This window comes from Ictidomys tridecemlineatus, chromosome 14, assembly GCF_052094955.1.
Source record: "Ictidomys tridecemlineatus isolate mIctTri1 chromosome 14, mIctTri1.hap1, whole genome shotgun sequence".
Classification (NCBI taxonomy): Eukaryota; Metazoa; Chordata; class Mammalia; order Rodentia; family Sciuridae; genus Ictidomys; species Ictidomys tridecemlineatus.
In genome coordinates, this window is record NC_135490.1 from 21,603,231 (window position 1) to 21,617,539 (window position 14,309).

Sequence of the window (14,309 nt, forward strand, 5' to 3'; positions counted from 1 at the left end):
TCTTGGGACAAGAAAGCATGAAGCTGAAAAACTTATATACTAAGGATGGCAGAGTAGAATGTCAGAGCCTGGATTATAGTAACACAGATGAGCTGCCATGCCAAAGGTCTGCTTATCTTAAGACTTGTTACCTGAGACAATATCTTTCTCACTTAAGCCAACAGTGGTCAGATTTTCTATTACCTGCAGCCAAAAGTAATCCAAATTTAACTCCTATGAGAAGTCTTTTTTTCAAGTTAATTAGATATTGGCAGCAGCAATGGGGAACAAGTAAAATGCCAACCTCTATATCAATGAGATTGGCATGCTTGCAAAAAAGATATAAAAACTAGAAATAAGAACTCAAACAAGATGATAAAGGAAAAAATAAAAGCAATTAGAAGATGACAGTCAAAGACAACCAAAACCAGAAAATTATATATTAATAATGGAAGCAGAAAGTCAAAAAACTATATCATATATAAACATACACTCAAATATCTGGTCGTACGAAGCAATCCCCCATTTTCCCAATCATAAGATCAAAATTTTTACTTATATGCATTCATAAATGGAAGGAAATCAGACAAAACAGTCGAATGCCTATAATAATTAAAATTAAAATCTATCATACACTTATATTTTAAATTATACACACACACACACACACACACACACACACACACACACAAATAGTCTTCTACCCTCTTTCAAGGTTTTATCAAATAATTTCATCCAAACTATTCCAGGTTATTTTCAAATCAATGCCTTTTACTGATTCACCTATCCATTTTTCCAGTCCATATGATCTGCACTTAACTGAAAAAAAGAGAAATTTTTAATCTGTTTGTCAATGGAATTTCTTCTCATGCACTAATTCCCAGGTGCATAATATTGGGATTTTTAAATAAATCATTCCCAGGATAGTATGGTAGCTCAATGGCAGAGTGTGTACTTAGTATACACACATACACAAATCAAGAAGGCTGTAGGTGTGATTGTCATAACATTCCATACTCCCTTGTAAGTAAATTTAAAAGGCTATTTACAGGATTGGGGTGTAGCTCAGTGGTAGAGTGCCTGCCCAGGATGTGTACTGCCTCTTTATTCAATCCTCAGTACATACTCCCCACCCAAACACACATACCAAGGCTTACTTATAATGGTATCTAATATCTCTCGCCCACATCCTGCACAGGTGGCACAAATGGGGTTCCCCTTAGTGGAATGGGCTAGCTGAGAAATAAAAACTAAGAAAAATAGAACAACAAAAAAACCCACAGGACACAGAAATGAACCTGAGGGTTTGGGTGGAGGAGGCAGACCTCCATTTGTAGCCAGTCAGGCAGAAGTTCCAGAGGTCTGGACTTATGAATGGGTCAAAGTAGAGACAATCTCAAGTACTGAGCTCTCAATCTCTAATTGAGTTAATTTTTTGAGGTCATAGATGTTTTTTATATTGATAACAGAGAAAAAAATAAGGCACTTTATTTTTCCTAATAGAATATATTTTGCACAGCCATAGAAAATAAAGAATAAACACTGAATTGTTAATAGCGCTTATCCCTAGGGAGTAGGAATGAGGATGGAGTTACAAGAATGGAGTACTTACCTTCTAGTCATGCATGTCTGTACTTTTTGAATGTTTTTCATGAGCATGTATTCCTTTAAACTTAATAATAAAATCTTAAAGAATGTGCATCCCTTTTCAATCATTCAGATGTTTCTATCTGTAGTACTAATATAAATACAAAATATCTGCTGGAAATTTGTCAACATACAGTCAAAACCTTTTAATTTGATTAAAACTGTGGCACTAAGCTGGATGTCCTGGCTCACACATGTAATCCCAGCAACTTGGGAGGCTGAGAGTGTGGATTTCAAGTTCAAAGCTTGCCTCAGCAACTAAAAAGGCTCTAAGCAACTCCTTGAGACCTTATCCCAAATTTAAAAATAAAAAAGCCTAGGGAGGGATGGGGTTGTGGCTCAGCAGTAGAGTGCTAGCTTAGCATGTGTGAAGCCCTGAGTTCCATCCTCAGCCCCGAATAAAAGTAAATAAATAAAGCAATTATGTTTAATTCAAATTCCAATTCCTTAGGAATTTCTTAACTTAAAAAAAAAAGGCTAACATCTTTACTGAAAGTTAATAATATTTTTTAATATTTATTTTTTAGTTGTGCCCAACTAAAAAATAAATATTAAAAAAAAAAGGCCTAGGGATGTGGCTCAGTGGTTAAGCACCCTTAAGTTCAACCCCTGGTATCAATCAATAAATAAATAAATAAAAATTGTAGAGCTAAAAGAAAAAAATTAAAAGATAGATGGTGGGGAAAGATAAATACAGGAAATTCAAGGTCCTGAGAATGACTAACATTATACTCTTTCACATAAGATAAAAATCTTCAATTTACTGTCATCATAAAAGTTAACAATATGATGTGTTAATTTAACAATATTTTTTAAAAGTATCTTTTCATTTAGTAGGTATTAAGTTTATTTAGGAACAAAGTAATTTTAGCTATAACTCATACTCTGAAACTAGTATGTGATACGACCTTGAACTAGTCATTTTAATTATCTTCTACCTTTAATTTATCTTTCTTTTGTCATTTATAGAGATTTATTTATTTATTTATTTATTTATTTATTTTTTAAAGAGTGAGAGAGAGGGAGAGAGAGAATTTTAATATTTATTTTTTAGTATTTGGCGGACACAACATCTTCGTTTGTATGTGGTGCTGAGGATCGAACCCGGGCCGCACGCATGCCAGGCGAGCGCGCTACCGCTTGAGCCACATCCCCAGCCCTTATAGAGATTTATGATAATAATGGAAGTGATAGGACTTTATTGAATAAACTACTTTGAATTGCCTTTCAAAAAGCTTTGCCCTATCTTACTTCCTACATTATCAAATATAATAGCATATAGTTCCAAAATAGCAATGACAATTACTACATTTTAAGAACTTGAGAAAATTTTCAATATATTTCAATGTTATAATGAGGGATAGCAGAACATACTAATACAAAGGGTACTTTCTAAAGATGAGAACATTTTCTCAGTGGTAGTGTTTGTATGTTTAAAGGCAGTTTAGTTTAAAAATATGTTAGGGATGCGGACATCACTCAGCGGTAGAGTACTTGCTTAGCATCCATCTACACCTGGATTCAATCCTTAGTACCATTTTAAAAAACAAAGATAATTACTGTTTTTGCTTCTTCAAATTCTTGTACTTACTATACTGCTTCATTTTAAGCAATCACTAATAAGAACAAGTCAGAATTAAACTACCAAGGAGATGGTATGGTGTCAGTATTATCTTAGAATCAAGCTGTATTTATATGCATATGTGGTGAAGCAAAAAAAGATACTCCTTTTTTTTTGAACCTGAGAATACATTCACAAAATGAATCCTTACAAGGAACATATCCAAAATTATCAATGGCTTAGGACTTATATTGAATTGTCTTGCAAAATTTTTCTGACCTTCAAATGATTCTCTATATTGGACAATATTTGGATGCTTCATGTTTGCCAAGACGGCAACTTCTCTCCTTGATTCTTCCCTTTCTTTACTGGACATCTTAAGTTGGAGAAAAAAAGGAAAATAGTAAATCAAACCATTAGTAAGAGAGCTAATAAAAAAAAAATAATGGCACTAATATAATCCAATCAACAAAACATAGCAAGGAGTTAAAAAGGATGAGCTGCCAGGTCTGGTGGTGCATGCCTGTAATACTAGTGGCCTGAGAGGCTGAGGCAGGAGGATCACGAGTTCAAAGCCAGCTTCAGCAACTTATCAAAGCCCTAAACAACTTAATCCTATTTCAAAATTAAAATATAAAAAGGACTGGGGATGCGGCTCAGTGGTTAAGTGTCCCTGGGTTCAATCCCTGGTTCCAAAATAATAAAAATAATAATTTTTTTAAAAATAGAAAGCATGAACTGATTCTATATATAAAAACATTTTAAGATGTTTAAGCTAGATTAAGTTATAGGAAAATAGGCATACTTTTATAAACACAAAAACACAAGGACATAAATCTGACTATTCTAAAATCAGTGGTACTCTTTAGGATTATGGCAGCCTTTTGCTTTAAGATATACATTGCTATTTTTTTTCAAGTCCTCTAATGAGCTCCATATAACCAAATCATTACTTGTGTAATCGAAGTAAAAATATACTTACTCTTGAGATGTTAATTTCCTTGATAACATATTGTCTGCCATCCTCCGTAGATTCAACAAGAATGGCTTTCCCAAATGAACCTTCTCCGATCTTTTGCACTCTAGCATACTTGTCCATGGTTCTTTTTCTAAGGCATTTTTATGGGTATACTAAAAAGAAGAATAAAAACAGTTAAAAGAGCAATTATGTTTAATTCAAATTCTAATTCCTTAGGAATTTCCTAATATAAAAAAAAAGGCTAACATCTTTACTGAAAGTTAATAACCTTCATCTCAGTTTCACTCCTGCAACATAGTTACAACCCAAAAGCCAGACAGTGACACTTCAATTTTGTAAGAATGCTTTGGAATTTCAAATATTTTTCATACTTAAAATTATGTGCAGAGAACAGCAAACTTTTTCCTACATAAACGACTTAGTAGCAATATTTTATTATATCTAATAAGAATGCAAGCTTAATAAGATACTATCTACCAAAGTTATTTGTTTGTTATTATAAAACAACTTCAGATAAAATTTATGTACATATATTTTAGTGTACTTACAAGGATTTCCTTAGGATAAATTATAAGTTCAGAGAATATACACATTTGAAAACTTTTTTTTTTTTAAAGAGAGAGTGAGAGAGAGAGAGAGGGAGAGAGAGAGAATTTTAATATTTATTTTTTAGTTATCGGCGGACACAACATCTTTGTTTGTATGTGGTGCTGAGGATCGAACCCGGGCTGCACACGTGCCAGGTGAGCGCACTACTGCTTGAGCCACATCCCCAGCCCAATGAAAACTTTCAAACATAGTGTCATACAAAAATGTCTACCAATTTATATTCCATCTTACATACCTTCATTAATACTGGCTATTAATTATTAAAATCTGTGAGAGGCAATAAAGGGTAGTAGTTAAAGAGCACTGAAGAGAGATTGTGTTTAAATCTGGCTTTATCACATACTATATGGTCTAAGACAATTGACCTATCTTTACATGTTCATCTATAAAATGTAGATAACCATAGTATGTACTTACAGAACCACTGGGAGGATTAGTTAATATAAGTCATGTACTGAGCACAATGCCTGGCATATGGCAAACACTATGTCACAATTTATTGTTACTCTTTTTTGATGAAGGAAATGATGTTTCATTTTTATTTGAATGAAATAATGCTTAACTGGTAAACTTAAAAAATTCTTCTGCATTTATTGAACATTTGTATTTCTTCTTTTTTGAACTATTCATCTATTTTCTTAATCCATTTTCTACTAAGATAGTATTCTTTTTAATAATTTGCAAAAACTCCTAATATAATCAAATCCTTAGGCATCACAAATGACTTCCTCCATATCTTATTTATCTTTTGATTTAATTTAAATGTGAAAGCTTATTTTGATGTGAACAAATGTATTAATTTTTTCTTTATATTTCTGCTTTAGATATTATACATACACCCTTACCATACCTAAGTAGTTAAAGTCATCAGTAGCTTCAGCAACAGTAATTTCAAGAGAGTGATAATTTCAGGAAAAGCCCAAGTACACTACACTAGATAGTAAAGCTTAAAAAAATAAAAAGTAGTGTGTGGGGGGAATGGGTGGTAGAGATAGGGAGCAATAATCAGCATAGCCTGCTGGCAAGATTACCTTTAATGTGGACATACTTGAATTCACTATGTTAATCTGAAACTCCTTCTAAATATTTCAATTACCCAACTTGCTCTCTTCTATTTCCATTTACAGCAAACAAGTTTCCAGTGTATGATTCCCTTTTGGGAGAAAATGAGCTTCCCAGGAAACTATTTTAAATTTCTGTGACAGTGTACTACATTTCTTTCTCATTGTAAATTAATAAATTGATGCTGTCATTTCATCCATCAATACTAAATTTGTTTAATTTTATTTTGCTTCTAAAAAAAGAAAGACTAGGGGGCCAGGGTTGTGGCTCAGCGGTAGGCACTCGCCTGGCACGTGCAAGGCACGGGGTTTGATCCTCAGCATCACATATAAATAAATAAAATAAAGGTATTGTGTCCACCTACAACTAAAAAAAAAAAAAAAAAAAAAAAATTTTTAAAAAGGAAGACTCAATCTCAATAAATAACAAAATTCATAGTCTAGGCCTGTAAAACCAAAGGCTAGAACACAGCCTGTGGTAAAATTGATGGGTAATTATGCTGTATGAAATTTTGTGGGAGTCTTCCTCTACCTTAGAAAACATAGCCATATTCCATTTCAAATTTCTATAGGAAACAAGAATGTTTGTAGCAACTTTAAGAGAAACAATAAAAGAAACATTATCAGTGAGTTAAAGAGGAAAAGTAATTCCAAACATTAAATTCAAGTTTTATCAACTGGTGTAATATAATGTCTAATGTCTACCTGGGAACCATCCAAAATTTAAACAATTATGTCCCATTGTCCCATTTATGGAACACCTAAAAAACTTACACTGAGCAAAAAATATACCACTTATGGTAACTATGAAATGCACAGTTATGCTTTTAGAGTTCTATTCTTTTGAGAAAACAGATGAAAAACAAGTGATAATATACACTAGTATTATTTGTAATAATAAATTATATAAGCTATAGATTAAGACTTCCAACCTATTTTAACACACCTGTGACAATTTCACTGAAATAGTCATGGAATTAAAAACTTGGGTTTTCATGGGTTAATGATTTCTCCAGGACAGGAAAGTTCAATATGTCACATTACTATGCTACTTAGGAAAATAAAAAAATCAAGATACACTCATCTTAGAAAACTAAATTTCATAAAATAAATTATAATACATACTAATCACATAATAAGATTATTTCACAATCATCACTATCCAGTGACTGCCATGAAAGGAAAAACAAAATTAGTCATCTTGGCCTTTCTTAAAGTTTAGTTGCCAATTCCTTTCCAGGGATCACATGAAAACATGGAAGCTCCAAGAGTCCCTAGCATTGCATTCTTCTGCCAACTACATTACTACATGTCTTAGTTATAATTAATTCAGTAAAGCAGAAGAGAATCTACTGCCCCTGGTATTGATAAAAGATAACTCTAACTGCAATCAAAATAATGGCACAAATACAAACACCTGTACAAGTAATAAAAGACTTTGTGGCAGATGAGTTTCAGAATAACTGACATGCTCTCCTTTTTTGCAGTTAACATACATAAGAGGAAATAAAAGGAAAACCATGAAAAATAGGTTATTTTCAATGTCTTATAACATATTTAATTGAGCTACTTATTTCTTTGTGGTAAGACTTCTCAACTGAATTATAATCCTAAAAAAAATTTCCAAACAAAGGAAATAAAACAAAATGCACTGTCCACATTATAACATGTAACTGATGCAACACAGAATCCTGTTCTTATTTCATTATGGTAATAAACTAAATTCTAAATAAATGTTCATCTTTTCAATGCTTACGTAAAATCACAACTTTCAGTTTATAAAAACCACAACTCACCACTAAATATATGAGATTGAACATACTACTTTTTCTCCACACTAAAGGGGTCAAAAAGACAGAACAGGATCTCAAGATAGCAACAGCAAAACAATTCTGGAAACTGACAAACAACACACGCAAGGCAGCAACAACTGACTTAGGAACCAACAGAAAGCTGTATATTAAGCCAGCAGAGGGAATTAAGAGAAATAAGAATGCAAAAATAATCAATTAAATAAGTTGATTCCCTCCACATATAGCTCAATGCCCAGGTGCACATGAACGTCGGCTAATACTAGGATTAAAATAGGACTGGTTGAAAGGCTAAACAACAGCCACATATACAACGTGCCTCCTTCATCTCTCCCAATCAGGGAACTACATATCTTCCATGTTGGTAAAAAACTGAGATGTCTCTAGACTGGGAACCTCAAGTTCAGCTGGGAGAAAGAACGTCTATAAAATAAATGTTGAGACTAGACTCTGACCATCCCACCTCCAAAAGCAATTTAAAATCTAAAAAAAAAATGTATGATGATAACTATTGAGAGGTGGCAACTATTAATAAGTTCTACATTCATCCTAGCCTTTTCTTCCCCTGAAGACATCTCCCATGTGCCACAGTGAAATAGAACTCTAGTATAGGGCTGGGGATGTGGCTCAAGCGGTAGCGTGCTCGCCTGGCATGCATGCGGCCCGGGTTCGATCCTCAGCACCACATACCAACAAAGATGTTGTGTCCGCCGAGAACTAAAAAATAAATATTAAAAAAAAATTCTCTCTCTCCCACTCTCTCTTTAAAAAAAAAAAAAAAAAAAGAACTCTAGTATAAAGAAGCAGTCTTCCTGGGCTGAGGAGAGAAATGAATTAGTTTTCAGAGCTTCCAAAATCCTAGAAAGGAAAAAACAAAATAGGAGTCTAAAAATTTGCAAGTAAATCCACTTCTGTCAGCCCATTTCTAACCTATGCATGCACACAAAAAGACTGAGACATAGTTCTAACAAAACCTCAGAACAACCATTGATAGGACGGGAGTGTTAAATAACTGAAATAGAAAAAATAAAACCATAATAATAATAAAATAAAACACAAGAGAATGAGTTTTTACAAAATCATTGAGTGGGTAGTTGAAATATACCATAAAAGCAAAAAGTCTTAATGGATTAATGACTACTAGCATTAACTAGCATAAAGCAAATAAGAATGATAAAAAGTATATGTTTTAGCTCATACCCCCAAAGGATCACTTTTTTTTTAATTTTTTTAAAAAATATTTATGTTTTAGTTGTAGTTGGACACAATGTTTATTTTATTTATTTTTATGTGGTGCTGAGGATGGAACCCAGGGCCTCACATGTGCTAGGCGAGTGCTCTACCGTTGAGCCACAAAGGATCACTTTTTAATAAATAAAAAGCTATGTACTCATAGGCATAAAAGAAAAATCCAACAGAAAAGTGAACAAAGAAGATGAAGTTACTTCGGATGTATGTAGTTCAGCAGTTTATCTAGCATGCACAAGATCCTGATTTAAATCCTCACCACCAAAAAAGTTAACAAAGCTGGGCACAATGACACACAACTGTAATCCCAGCAACTCAGGAGGCTAAGGGAGGCAGAAGGATTGAAAGTTCAAGGATAGAGTGGACAATTTAGCAAGACTCAAAACAAAAATATAAAAAGAGCTGGGAATTTATCTCAGTAGTAGAGTCCCCCTAAATTCAATCCCCAGTACCAGCCAAAAATAAAAAATAAAATGATAATAATAAAAAGAATAAGTTGTAGAGGCTGAGGTTGTGGCTCAGCGGTAGAGTGCTTGCCTCGTATATGTGAGGTAATAGGTTCGTTCGATCCTCAGCACCACATAAAAATAAATGAACAAAATACAGGTATAAAAAAGAATAAATTGTATATAAATTATATTAACATGCTCAAAGGTAGCCAGGCATTGTGACTCATGCATGTAATTCCTGTAGTCCAGGGACCTGGGAGGTTGAGACAGGAGAGCCGAAAGTTCCAGGCCAGCATAAGCAATTTATACCATGAACGTGTTTCAAAAAAAAAGTACAAAGGTATCCAATCTTCTGTAAAGAGTAATCAAATTTGAAGAAGAGATAACTTTTATCTTATGTATATTTTACAATAAGAAAAAAAAATTCAAGAGAGCATTTTTCACCCATCAGATTGGCAAAATTCAAAAAATTTATTATTGTACTGTTTTGGAGGGAAATAGAAAGAAACAATATGGTGGTGCAACACCGTGGTAGTGTAAACTGGTCTACATGCTAAGGAAAATGATTTGGTAATATCTCCCCAAACTGTAAATGTACAGACACTTTGATACAATAATTCCATTCCTAAGAACTCACACTATAAATACTTCCAAATGTACAGAAAATGATATATTTACAAAGTTATCCTCCACAACAGTTTCTAATAGCAAAATTTAAATAACCATAAACAATGAAGCAGCATTTGTATTAATATAGAGTAACTTCTAAGTATTAAATTTTTTAAAAAAATCAAAATAATTAATGTGTATATAGTACTCCCCCCTTATCCACAGAGGACATGTTTCAAGACCCCCAATGATGCCTGAAACCACAGATAGTAGTAGATCTGATGTTTTCCCTATACATATCTATGATAAAGTTTAATTTAGAAATTAGGGACAGTAATAGAATAACAATAAAATAAAACAATTTTAACAATATACTGTAATAAAAGTTACATGGTCTCTCACTCAAAATATCATATTGCACTATTACATTTTCACTTAAAGGAAATACTTTATAGCTTCTGTTTGTCATATCCAAATTGCCAGCATCACTACTCTTGCTCTTCGGTGATCACTTGAGTAAAATAAGGATAACCTGAATACAAGCACTGATAGTCAATCTGATAACCCATAAGGCTACTAAGTGACAGGCAGGTAGTACATATGGTGTGTGAATATGCTGTATAAAGGGATGATTCAGGTCCTGGGCAAGACTGCTTGAGATTTCCTCATGCTACTCAGAATGGCATGTAATTTAAAATTTATGCATTGTTCATTTCTGGAATTTCTCATTTAATATTTTCAGACCAGGGCTTCGATTGTGGCTCAGCGATAGAGCGCTCGCCTAGCATATGTGGGGCCCTCAGCACCACATAAAAAATAAATAAAATTAAGATATTGTGACCAGTTACAATTAAAAAAAAAAATTAAAAAAATATTTTCAAACCAGTTGATTACAGGTAAATGAAACTGGATAAGAAAGGACTAATGTGCTATTATTTATGTAATAATTGTAAATATATATATATGTTTATACATGTGTGTACATACACACACATACACATATGTATACACACACATATGCACATATATAATAAGTCCTCATCAACTGTTTTACAAGTTGTCCTGAAGGGAAACATTAGTAATGTTAGAGCAACAGATTTCATGAAGTCTTTTGATACTGTCTGCAACTACAATCCATACATACTCTTTTCATAAAACAATAAATACCAATTTGAATTGTGGGAGAGGGCCAATTTATCTTCTCAGGGAGGAAAAGTCCCTCCCTTTTTTCTCATTACTCAAAAAAGCAAAAAACAAAAATGGAAATACCATTGGACTTTTTTTTCTAAATACTTGTTTTTTTTCTAATATCTCTATTCAGATAACATTCAAGAAGGCCTGTAGTGAAAACTATCAACATGTAAATAAAGCTTTTATATTCATGAAAAGGTATCATGTTCATGACAGATTAGAAGGCAGATTAGACAAGAGTAAAATTTACTTGGAATACAATGTCAATGTATTATTAACATGACCTCAAAAGAACTCCTGTGGTCAAGTTCCATAACCTTTACAAATTTCTGATGGTAATTTTCACTGTGCAAAAACTTGTTTTTCCACAATATAGGTTCCTTACTTTTCACTTAGAACAACAAACAATTCTAAATGAACTAGATCTGTAGATCTTCTAAGACCAGACAAATAAACTAGAAACAAAGAACTACTTCTCTTCATATTTGGTTCCCCTCCATCATCTCTACAGTATTGCTGCATCATAAGAAAAGGCCATTATTAGCTTAGTTGGATACTACTTTTAATCCTTCATAAATATTTCTGATGTAATTTACCCAGGCAATAAAAAAATTATTCTTCTTAGGAAACTTACATTAGAAAATAAAATTAACACCTGCATTAAAAAAAAGGACTTATGGGGGCTGGGGCTAAGGCTCGGTGGTAGAGCACTTGTCTAGTATATGCACAAGTCCCCAGCACCCCCTCCACACACACACACACAAGTTGTGATTAACACTTAGAAGTAGTAGAACCTTTAATACCTTACATATGGAAACTGTCAAATCATGGAAATAAAAATATAAGATTATGGGATAACCAGTTAAATACTATTATCTCCTTCTAATTAAAATGTAGATAATTTAAGATTGGAGATATCTAATATAACCAATTTAAATGACTGTTTTCCATATTAAGGTTTATATTATTATTTTAATTCCATTATCATTTTATCTTTTAAAAAATGTCTAAGGAACGTTTTGAAGTACGGTTAGTTCTTTCAGAGAATTACCATTTTAATGATGTGAAGGTATTATTCCCGCAAATACTTAAGGTGAGTATCCATGCAATCTCTACACAAGCAAATCTAAATAGGTCTCCTCGTTTCCACTATGATTTTACTCTTTTGCACATCACTGCTTCCCCCAAGAGCAACTCACCTCAATGTCACAGGAATTTAGTAGGAATAACGGTGATGATCAAAAGCATCGGTCTAGAGGTGATAGTCAGTTCCTAAGAGACTTAATGAGGCAGAGTCACCATCCTGCATTTTGAAAATAACATCCTGAAAGAGAAACCAATCTAACTAGCAGCAGCTCACAGCCCAGACTGAAAGGGAGCACTGAGACCCCCACATACACAAAAAAATCACACCAGCCTTTAGTTGACACCTCAGGGTTGACCCCGTCCCTCCTTGCACAACCCGGTTGGGACCGACCCACATTACCCAAAGGAAATAAACACACTGTTTTCTGACCCCCTTGGAAACGGCGGGTGGCGGCAGGGGGAGTGCCTCCGTTACCGCCCGTCCAACTTCACAGAGGTCGTTGCTAGTGGCCAAGGAGGGGTGGAGGGCAGGCAGCACTTGGGATTGTGAGGCTCCCTGCCTGCCACGTCCTCCTGCCTTGCTACAGTGGCTCTAGTTTCCGGGATAAGGGGACAACAGCTTGGGACTACATGGTAAAAGTAACGCACCCAGGCACCCGCACCCTGGAGCAAGTGCAGAAGAAGGGGGAGCGGCCGGCGCGTCACCGGCGCTGGCGTGTGACGTCAGCGCGCGGGAGCCGGCGCGACGCGGAGGTGGCTGGGAGGAGCGGACGCGCGCGGGGCGGGGCCGCTCGAGGCGGGGCGGGGCTGGGGCGGGGTCTCGTGGAGCGGCCCCGAGTGGAGCGAGGAGCGAGGGGGAGCGGGCCAACCCGCCGAGCTAGTGTGGAGGGAGCGTGGAGGGCGTGGCTGATGGTGAAAAGGAAGGTCGGGGCCGAAACGTTGGGGAGAGTTCTCTAATAGAAGCTAATTTGGACTAAAGCATTTTATTAATTTTTCCCGCATATAGTACACATACAGGTTTTTGTTGTTGCTGTTGTTTTTAAATCTTAAGGGCTTCCGACATATGGCTGAGGCTTTTTATTTTTTTGGTACTGGGGATTGATATTTTATATCAATATTTTTATATCAATATTTTATATCAATATTGATATTTATATATATTTTTTTGAGACAGGGTCTAACTTAGTTGCTGAAGCTGGCTTTGAACTTGAAATCCCCCCTGCCTCAGCATCCGCAGCGGCTGAGATTACAGGCATGTGCCACTGCGCCAGGCAGAGATGTCACATTTTATAAGTAATTTGTTTTTAAAAAAAAAAAAGAAGTTTTTTTCCCCAAATATATTTTGGCAGATTAGAGCAAGGAAGTATTTTGAATCCTTGAAATTAAAAAAAAAAAAGTATAAAGGTATAATTGGTTTTCTATGCCTTTACATCATTATGTATATTGAAGGGTTTGGCGGTGTGTTGTATTAAGTACATTTCTTTATTGCAGGACTTGAGAAAATACTTGGGAACAGATTCCTTTTAAATCAAATCTATTTTCCTGAGTAATCGAACTCAGTAATCTAGCAGCCCCTTAGGCTGCCTCACCTAGAGTAACCTGGAGATACTGGAGAATTTGAACTTGAAGAGGATAGTGCCATGTTATGCTATCTCAGTTGCCCCAAGCACTGTATATAGCCACAGTGGAGAGGCAGCAGAGACCCTGGTGGAATGTTTCAGATCTTTGTTTCAAAGAAATTCACCTCTTTCTTTCCCATCCCCTTACCCACACCATAGACCCCAGACAACTCTGGGTTCTCATGGCAGTCTTTAAATGGTGGTGCTCATAAGAAATACTTTATTGCTGGCATGCAAATTGAAAGTTTTTGGCTTCTTTGCCAGAAGATGGCACTAATAGTCATCCCAACTGGCACACTGGAAAAATTATGCCTTGGTTTCTCTCTCCAACCTCCAGTGAAGCTATAAAAGACTTATTTTCCTTAATCTTTACTTTTCTGGGCTAATTTTTGAGCCACTCCCACTCCTAGTTAGTCGTTTGAAATTTTGGTGTCTGAATGCACAATAACTTTAGTTCTAC

The 14,309-nt window shown here is 34.9% G+C and overlaps 1 protein-coding gene across 14 annotated transcripts in view; it reads right to left on the reverse strand.

Annotated features, from left to right (window-relative positions):
• The window catches only part of Nek1 (NIMA related kinase 1), a 158,141-nt gene extending 145,168 nt beyond the window's left edge, over nt 1-12,973 (reverse strand). For 12 of the 14 annotated variants that reach the window (XM_078030976.1, XM_078030974.1, XM_078030972.1 and 9 more), the window contains exons 1-4: nt 12,879-12,973; nt 12,344-12,468; nt 4,170-4,318; nt 3,467-3,563 (exon numbers count right to left, since the gene is read on the reverse strand). In XM_078030976.1, coding sequence (XP_077887102.1) covers nt 3,467-3,563; nt 4,170-4,286 — 214 coding nt within the window. In that variant the 5' untranslated portion in view covers nt 4,287-4,318; nt 12,344-12,468; nt 12,879-12,973. The other 2 variants (XM_078030971.1, XM_078030978.1) reach the window with 2 other exon arrangements.
• Nucleotides 12,974-14,309: the final 1,336 nt, after the last annotated feature.